The sequence below is a fragment of the Argiope bruennichi genome, chromosome 2 (assembly GCF_947563725.1).
Source record: "Argiope bruennichi chromosome 2, qqArgBrue1.1, whole genome shotgun sequence".
Classification (NCBI taxonomy): Eukaryota; Metazoa; Arthropoda; class Arachnida; order Araneae; family Araneidae; genus Argiope; species Argiope bruennichi.
The window spans coordinates 90242618-90252827 of NC_079152.1; the positions used below are offsets into that span (position 1 = coordinate 90242618).

General features: G+C 24.7%; 1 protein-coding gene across 2 annotated transcripts in view; it reads right to left on the minus strand.

Annotated features, from left to right (window-relative positions):
- The window catches only part of LOC129954919 (pre-mRNA cleavage complex 2 protein Pcf11-like), a 41825-nt gene extending 32383 nt beyond the window's left edge, over nt 1-9442 (minus strand). For both annotated transcript variants that reach the window (XM_056068183.1, XM_056068182.1), the window contains exons 1-2: nt 9107-9442; nt 4625-4750 (exon numbers count right to left, since the gene is read on the minus strand). In XM_056068183.1, coding sequence (XP_055924158.1) covers nt 4625-4750; nt 9107-9259 — 279 coding nt within the window. In that variant the 5' untranslated portion in view covers nt 9260-9442. The remainder of the gene's footprint in view (nt 1-4624; nt 4751-9106) is intronic.
- Between the last annotated feature and the right edge of the window lie 768 nt (nt 9443-10210).

Consider the following 10210-nt stretch of genomic DNA (forward strand, 5'->3'; position numbering starts at 1 on the left):
TTAAAGAAAAATAAATAATAATCATAACTCTAGTAAGTGATACCATTTAAGTCTTGCCCTATATTATTTCTGACACACTGCGAACCAACTGATTCACATTTTCTGTTGCTATAAATGTTTCCAAAAAAAATGTTTTTTTAATGTAGTATATATATGATTAATATATATAATTACCACTGATTTAAAAATAATAACTTCATAATAGACCAATTCTTAAAATATTTTTCAGAGAAAAATCATAAAATGAAAATATATGTAAAATGTTTTTATTAAGACAAAGATTACTAGAAAATTTTCTTTTTACTAAACAATGAATTATTAGAAAATAAGGAGAGAAAAATTATTTATAATTTTTTATGATCTATTTTTAACACTACTCAAACATTTGCTCTTTAATCAAATCATGTCTTTTGTTGCTAGCAAAATTAGGCATAAATTAATATAACTAATTTCTATTTTTAAAAACAATTAAATTTCTAACTATCCAATACCCATTAAGAGAAGTTCTTTAATCTTCATATCAAGTTCATACATTAGATCTAGTTTTTAATAAACTACTAAATTTAATCTTCAGAAAATTAATTATATAATTTTCTTAAAGTTTAAAATAAGAGTAAAAGCATTGCTTTAGAAATCATTTGAGTTGAAGCTACTAAGATTTGGCTTCATTATAAATAAATGATTTATTAAAACAATGATTCTCATATTTGCAATTTGCCAATTCAATATAAAATGCCTAATAACATAATTATATAAATGACATACTAAAAAAAATTTTATATTATGTCAAAATTTATTACATAAGTATCATTTGTTAAGGAAGGGTAGGAAAAATTACTAAAAAAAAAAGAAGAAAATACAGATAAAATGGGTTTCTAATATCCTACAGTCATTAACTGTAAATTAAAAGATATACTAAATTCACTTCAGTTTAGTAGTATAATCTTTTAATACAATAACTTTAATCAATTTTTTTACTACTTGTTTATATCAATTACAAAAGAATATTATTAAGTAATTATAACTAATTTCAAGTAATTTTAGTCATACTTCAACAATCTCATTTCTTATATTTAAAATATACTTATGCTATACGATTTGAATCTCATTAAAAAAGGCAATTTCTATGCAAGAAAGTGAAAAAATTAAATTAAATCTTGTACTTAAAAAAATTACAAGATTGTTCCACAGAAATATTATATTTGTGTCATAATTCTTTGATATGAGAAAAGGAAATGAATTGTAATCTGCGTTATTACAGGAAATTACACAATACAAAATATGATTTAATAAAAAAATATTTCCTTTCAAGATAAATATAATTTTCCAGATGATTTTAATACATGATTTTTCTACAATACCAAGTTTTAATCATGTTAGAAAGTTTTATATTTAAGTTTTATATTTTAAAAATTTATGAAAAGACTTTTGCTCATTATACAGTATTATGGCATAAAAATTAGGAAATTGCTTTAAGGCTTCATTAAATTAAACTAAATCTATTTTTAGTGTTATGATCAATCATGCACCTAGAAGATTTTTACTTAATAAGGAAAAGCAATCCTCAGTATTTAATTAGTTTTGAATAGAGATAGAAATTAAAAAATAACTGCAATAATCAATGTAATGGAGATCTAATTCCTCAAGTGAATACTTAGTCTAATTTTATATACCATTAAGTGAAATCTCCAAGTCAATTACATGAAACAGGATAATTATTCTATTTTCTCAAAAGAAAAAGTACAAGAAAATTCTATGAATAGTGCTTATTAACTTATTATCTAAAATTTAAAAAAAAAAAAAATTAGGTTGAGTGAATTGAAATCTTTTTTCATTTCTAAAATCTTTCAGCATCAACATTAATGAAATCGAATATACATCATCAGCACAGAATTAAAATATACAAAGCCCTCAATTTTACTTTAAATGTATTAATATCCAAATGAAGAAAAAACAAAAATATGGAACCGTAAATACTGATACCTTAATATCATCATTAAACAATTGCAAAAGCAATTTTTATAGACTTATTATAAAGTAAGAATATTTAATGTAAAATAAAAAATTTACCCGAAAAGTTAAATATTTGAAGATTAAAAAGTGAAATACACAAATAGATATTTTTAACTCCCAATAATAAAGCATATGAAAGTATACATTTACCTCAATAGCAATCCAAATGCATAACTTTTTTATTAAGTACTAAACAGAAAATTGAAAACTATATATATATATATGGATATATCAATATATAATTTTACAAATATCAAACATATATAGGGGCAAACATACTTTCAAAAAATATAAAGAAATCGAGCCTTTAATGTTTCTTCAAGTTCCCTAACTGAATTATTATGATTTTTTGGACAGATTTTAAAATGTTTGTAAATATTTTTTAAGTATATTAAGTTTAACATCACAGAGAAGAAATTAAAAGAAAAGACAGTAATAACAATTTTAATGCTCTTTTATATTGATATGAAATTTATCTTATTACATTAAATTCCTATATGAAATCTGAATAATTCCCATTATCCTGAGCAACATCAGATGAACAAAATGCCAGAAAATAAAAAATGTCCGGTGTGTAATGTAGCAGGCCTCCACTCGGTGCAACCCTGGTTATATGCTAAATCTACTATGGCTTGCCACCTTCCTTCATTAAAAGGCTAGAGATCTATGGGGTCATAGTCAATCTTCTGGACATTTGTAATAAATAATATAAAATGTCATGTTCAGAGTCAAGGTATTAATATTATAAATAAAAATTAATTTGAAATCTTTAAGTTTAAATATTGCAGATATATGATTAAAAAATATTGCAATTGTTCCTGTTTTTCAAATTTAATACACATTTTCTTCTGTAAATGAAATTATGGTGTTTATTTTTTATTATTATATTGGGAAAGGGAACTAAAAAATAATTATCAAATATTTTGAAAATAATATTAATATTTCAAGATTGCAAGTCAAAAAATATTGAAATTAAGAAAACACATAATTATCAGTTGTGGGAAAGACGAATCTTTTTTTTTTTTTTTTTTTTTTTTTTTTCTTAAACTGGCATACTATACTAACCATTCTAAATATTTTATTCCATAATGTAAAAAGATATTGAAACATTTGTATCTAAATTTGGAAACTTTTATATTTTTGAATATAATGTTGCTGTATTATCTAATAACACTTTATAAAGAGCTGATACAGTTGAACCAACCTTACTTCCTTATAACAAACAAATGAAAACTTTTAAACAATATCAATTACTTTATCAATTTAAAATTTATAACTATGAACTCAAGTCACTAAGTTCAAAGTAAAAACCAGCTATTATTTCTTCAAAACTTAACATTATAATTAATCAAAATTTATAATCATCATTCCTAACAATATTTTTATAAAATGAGGAATTTATGACAAAATTTTTAATGTATTCAGTTATATGTGACAATTATTTTAAGTTATAATTATGTCTTTTGATTGTACAAAAAAATACCCAGCTGGTGAAAGTGGACAGCTACTATAATTAAGATTCATTGCAATCAAAATAAATTGTAGATGTTGCTCTATACTTCACCAAAATACAAAGAACCAATTGTGAAACATATGCATTTGTGACATATTAAAAACACATCGCAGTATTTAAAAAGAGTTAAGTACTACATAAAACAAAAGGATTTGCATTTTTAATAGCAAAGAAGATAAATGCATTAAATCCTAAAAATGCACAGTATGTTGCACTTGTGGATTGAATTTTGTTTTCTTTTTAAAATTAATATTAAAAATATAGATAATTTGATTCGTTAGAAGATATTTGAATTCAGAATAATTAAGAGGAATTTATAATTTACAAGAATTAGTTTAAATTTTAAGAATATGAAGGTTATGATTTGGGAAATAGCCATACTCTCCATTTGTTACCCAGTCATCAGAAGCACTTCTTACAGATCTATTACATTTTAATGAAGTATCAACAAACTGTTGAGTAGATCTTTCCAAAGAATTTCAGTCAATTAAGACAAATATTCTCAAACATTATTCAAAATTAAACATACATTTATTATTAATTAAATATATAAATGAAGCAATTTAAAAAAAAAAAATCATACACAGCTATTTTGTTGATGAATCAAATTATTTGTAAGACATTTAGCATTTTCTTCATTAGACAGCAAACACTTTAAAGTCAGCGTTTCTCAGTTTAACATCAGCTAAGCTTTTTTTAAAATAATTTTTTTGTAGTTTTCTACTATATATTCGTCGTTCCATAGTTTTCACACAATTTCTGTAGCAAATAAGGAAATACCATAACTATTGGAGGTTATGAATGTGTTATTAATTTTCTACCAGTTTGCCTTTTTGTAAGGATAAGTCACTTGCAGGCTGAAATTTTACAATAACATAAAATATTGAAATAAAAATTACTTGTATAATTATTAAAGTTGCCATTTTTTTAAGCACACAATTAAATTAAAAATCAAGAACATTATAGGCTTATCAGGAAAAAAAATATTTATTTTGACTAACTGCAATTAATAAGTTTGCCCCTATATATTTACACAAAAAACACAATGTCAATAATAATAATTTTTTTATTAAATTATGTAAAAACTTGAATTCAAACCTTGGAAAATACAGATGTGAATAGTGAAACCACATGTTTGCTAAATAAAGCAATATAATGTCCGCCAAGATTTTTCATTATTGAATCTACCAAATATAGACTAGGAAGCTTCAGATCAGGTTGAACCTGTAAAATAAAAAGAAAGCAGATAAAATTTATTCAAAATTAAACAGATCTGTAGCTATAGTACTGATGTATCCAAATGCTAAAATATATAAAACTATAAAACCTCAAAAATGTAGATTCATAATATCCACCACAGATGCCGATTCATTACATAAGTACATAAAAAATAAAATAGCCAACTTTATTCAGCTTATGAATTTGATTAAAAAATTAGTTTAAAGTGCATTTAATAATTTAGTCTGATACCAATAATTTGATAAGGTATTCCATCTAGTGCAACAAAATGAATACTACTTTTAAAAACACATACTAGTGTGAATTGATAAGACAAATGATTTAAGTTTTTCTCTCTTAAATGACATTTTCAGATAAAAATAATATTTAACCGAGAAAATATATTTAATACATGATAATTAAAAATAATTTTAATTAAAAATTATAATTAACTGTTTATTCTTATTAAAATTAAATATTTTTATCTAAATTTTTTCAACATATGAAAATAGATCTTCAAGAATTTAAAAGAAGCCGAGTCAAAATATTCACAATTCCAATATTATACAGCATCAACTTTAAAGTATATCAATCTTCAAATTTATAAACATCATAGCACATGAATCATTTAAAGTAATATAATAAATTTATCATATTTTCATCATTATTAACTGCTGTAATTACATCAGAATAAAATGATTGATTTTAAACATTAAAATACATATTTTTTCCCTGAGACACAATATATCAGAACAGGTTATATGCTTACAATAATTTCGATAAATAAAAGATTTTTCAAATCACCTGAATATCAACAAACAAATGATTACAACAAAACAAAGTAGAATTTGATTTTTAGAAAAAATTAAGATATTGAAAAATATTCTTTATTATTTTTTAAAATTTTAGTTATAATTTTTTCATTAAATATAAAAATTTCCCAGCAAGTATATTTATTCTAACCCAAAGATGAATAACCTTTCTATTTTCCTAGTTATTTTAGAAATGATAATAGAAAAAAGATAAGAAAAAAAAATAAGAAAGGAATTAACTTTGAACAGAGTTTTTAAAAAAAATTAAAATGTATTAAACATTCAAGGGTGATTAAAAAAATAATAAAATGCATGATATATGCTAATAAATAATACAATTCCCTATAGTAGAAATGCTTGAGCTGTGATTGCTATTTATATAAATTAGTCATTTAATAATATTGCTACATTATCTTAATGCTATTACTTCTTTTAACATAATATACAAGTTTAAAGAATGTAGCATTTAAATTCATTTTGATTAATGATATTTCAAGTTAGTATATTCATGAAACATAATTAAAAGCCTTAGAAAAACTTTAAATAAATCAAAGTCAAATTTTTATTTTTATAAAACTTTAAGTAAATGAATATTCTCAAAACGAATTAAAAGGCCCTTAAGCCTAGAATCATGTTATTCTATTATTAAACAGAATATAAAAAGCGATTTGCTTCATTAAAAAGTACTCTGACTAATTCTGAAAGTGCTGCATTTTAAATATAAATAAATTGACATTACTGTACTCTGTTTCACCCTAACTTGGCAGTATTGTAAAAGGTAGAAAATGTGACGCTCTGCGTTGGGAAAGAGTTCCCCATCAATTCCGACTTTAAAATAGTTAAAATGCGCAGAAATTTATCAAATAATATCATAAATTACAGAAATCCTTTTTTTATCAGTATGTATTTAAAATTATTCTCAAGTTAGAAGTGCTTATCTGTTAAGTATTTTGTAAATAAAGCGAATGAATAAAACTAAAGGATTGACATAATGAATTCCACTTTGGCTTGAACCGGTCTTCAAGGTCAAATATTTGGCGCGCTTTTCTTTTACCTCTCCGCCAACTCAGCTTCATTTGCAACCATTATCATCTTTCGTACTTTTTTATTCTCGCTTTTTTACCAGCTGATATTTTTGATACTGTTAATCACATTAACAGTTATTAGTTTTGATTGTTGAATATTTATTCAATTCGTCATTTCTGTTCACTTCTAAAATGTCTGAAAAAGAGAAAGTGTTATCACCAACTACGCTGTGCACACCTTCAAGACGAGTGAAACCAACAAAAAACTGCAGCATGCAGAAACATATTAGATGTTTATTCTCAACTCCGAGAAAACCCTCAAGATTCTATCAATCAAATCGTCAATAAAGTTTCGCATCTTACAGGTTTTTGCAATGAACAGTTTTCCTTTTGAAAAAAGATATAAAGGCATCAAGTCCTTTAAGTACCCCTGGAAAGAAGCTACCATTATCAGTAGGTGAACATTCAGGTCTTGTAAAATATGATGATTTTACATTATCCTGAATTTGACTAAAAATCCATGCATTTTTCGTAGAAATGAGATCCCAACATTAGATAAAGTTTTAAAAGATGTGAACAATGATACAGATATCTTTTCGAAAAGCATTAGCCGAACTAAGCTTTACAGAATATTGAAAGATTTAAGGTTTTGTTTTGAGAAACAATAAAACGAAATGAAATAACTTTAATGATTTATTAAAATAATGTATCAATAATATTGAAAAAATAATGAAAATAAGGAAACAATTAATTCTCCGATAAAGTGATAATATAATAAAGTAAATAAATATTTACTATTTGGCGAAAAATTTGCGAGATAAAGTTTCGCCAGTGGTCTGCATTTCTAGTAACTTTTTACTTTAAAGTAACCCAGTTCCCCTGACAGCGACTGCGATTCGGCATGCCTAGAATATACACTACTGCCAAGTTAGGGTGAAACAGAGTATAGATTAAAGATAACTGACTAAGAATGCCTTGTTGTAATTTCTACCTGAAACTATATTTGTTCATCACTCTGAGCCATAAATAAAAGCAAAATTTAATAAATATATATTGAAATCAATATAAGAAATATTAGTAACCGAACTTTTAACCATGGTAATAAGAGTAAAACAATATGACAATGCATAATTATTAGTATTAAAATGCAGAAATTTGTTAAAAGTAGAATTATATATAAAGAAAAGCATACGAGTTAAGTCAAACATACACTGTCAATATAAACTGTTTACAAGAAAAACAGTTACTATATAGAAACTGTTTACAAGAAAAACAGTTACTATTGACTTGACTTACAGACAGCTAAATTATATACAAACATCAACAACAACCATTCTTGCAGATTTCAGAAAGAAATGCTAGAATTTTCAAGGAAAGATTATTCAGTACTTAACTACATCAGAAAAGAACAAACAAAACGAAATCCACAAAAAAACTCATAAAATTAAATCCTCTTAAAATTAATAAAAAGGCCCAAATGAAGCTGTAAATAACTTCATACAGCTACACAAAACCCTTTTATTTATTGCTTTACATTAAGAAATTTCTGCTTAAGTCTTCACATGCCGAAATTTCTTGTCTTGTTCAGACACACAATGTGCAAAAAATGTCTGGGTTCTTATTGCTTTATTTGAAGTGAATTTCTTTCTTACTTTTTAAATATGTTCTCAACATCTCTTCTTCTAACATACAATATGTTATTATAGAAGATTACTATTCCATATTAAATCATACATTCCTATAATATAATTTGATATCTCGGATTTAAGATTTTGAAGAAACTTTTGAATGCTCATTCCCTTCATAAATAAAAGTAACTATACGAAAAAATATCTCCAGCAATTCCAGTTTTACAGCTGGTTAAAAGCTTTAGAAATTTCACAGTTTCTACTACACCAGACATCGACTTGAATGGAAAATAAATTATATCATATTTCACTATCAACCAATGTTATAGAAAATGTTAATGAATATATTTCAAAATGCAAGAAATTCAGAAAAAAAAATCCAATATGCCATTTGTATATTTTAAAAAGAATACAAAATTCCATATTAAATGGAGAATCTTCCAATAGGAAAAGAATCATATTTTGTTTGATTCCAATTCTAAAAAATATAAGTTCCATAACATAAATTTAAATAGGTTTCAAAACCGTATTTCATATATAATTTAACTTTAAAATTAGAGTATTTTTTAAAGCATATTAAATTCAAATTCGCTTTCGTTTAAATACAACCACGTTGTTTTAAAAATTATGGAAAGTAACCAGTATTGCAAAAGCCATTGCAACCAAGCCTATAAATTTAGCTTCCAGTAACAGAATTTAAAAACAAAATAACTTAAAAATTTTAATTATCAAGCTAGAAGAATGCGTACAATATTCGTTGAAATTGACAATGTAGAGATAAAACTATTATACAATACGAAGTTTCAACACTTGATTAAGGCATAGCATTACAACATCTATTTTCACTGAAATAAACAATATTTGATAAAAGTTTCATATTAATAACCTAAAGCTTACCGTTTTAATATGATTAACAATTGTATCGACGATCAATGGAGCATGTTGATTGTTTTCTTCAGCTAACATGGTCAACATATTGATATGAGGCTTGCTATTGAAGTTCAAGTCTTGCAACGATGCCTTGTATTCTTCAGCTACAGATTCCGCCATTTCACTGCGCAATTCTTAATGACGACTTGATTTATTTCTCACTAATAATACTAATGCCTTCTACCTAAGTAATTCCAGTCATGCTACACAAACACCATATTTTAATCCGTAAACAATTTTCATCTCCAAGTCACAAACCAACAACGAAATGAACGACACAGATGCTAAGGACAGATAGGTAGATGTGATTTCTTCTATGACGTAGGGGACATACTTGATGAAAGGAAGATTCTGATTGGTTCAAAGATTCGATTGAACAGGGAAATGGAGGTGCCAGATTTGGCAGGGTAGCACTTTAAATTATTTCACTTAATTTTTTCAAGCTGAGACTAAAATTTGACCTATATAAAAAGCACGTGCTTTTTTCCATTTCTTAAAACCATATTCTTTCATTTTTTAGATTTTCCTTCTTCCTTTTATTCATTTATTTTTATTTCTTACCTTTTTATTAATAGAAATGTAATTTCTTCTTTTAAACAAGCAAAAATGTCTCATAATTGAAATAGCGAATAGCTTTTTTTTTCTCGAATTCTAGCTCCCAATAACAAAAAACATGTTGTGATACAAAAGTCAGAAAAACAAATTTTAAAAATTTAAATTAATTAATTATAATATTGATAAATTTAATCTTGCACCTTGTTTCTTCTAATTTGTTCTAAATTTAAAAGTTGAGAGAAGCGCTAGGTGGCACTTATGATTATTATCATTATGTAATACTCATTTTAAAGGATGTACATTTTTAAAAATATTCGAATTTTTCAAAAGCGAATATTATATCGAGAATACTTTTATTTTCAACAAATATTTCCATGGGTTTTTTTTAACATAAAATTTAATTTTTCTTAAATCTATGAAATTTTTAAAATGAATAAGTTTTTATATAAATTTTTAAAACTCATTTTATTGAAGAATATGGCAAAAAATATCCACGTTATATTATCAATAGACAAA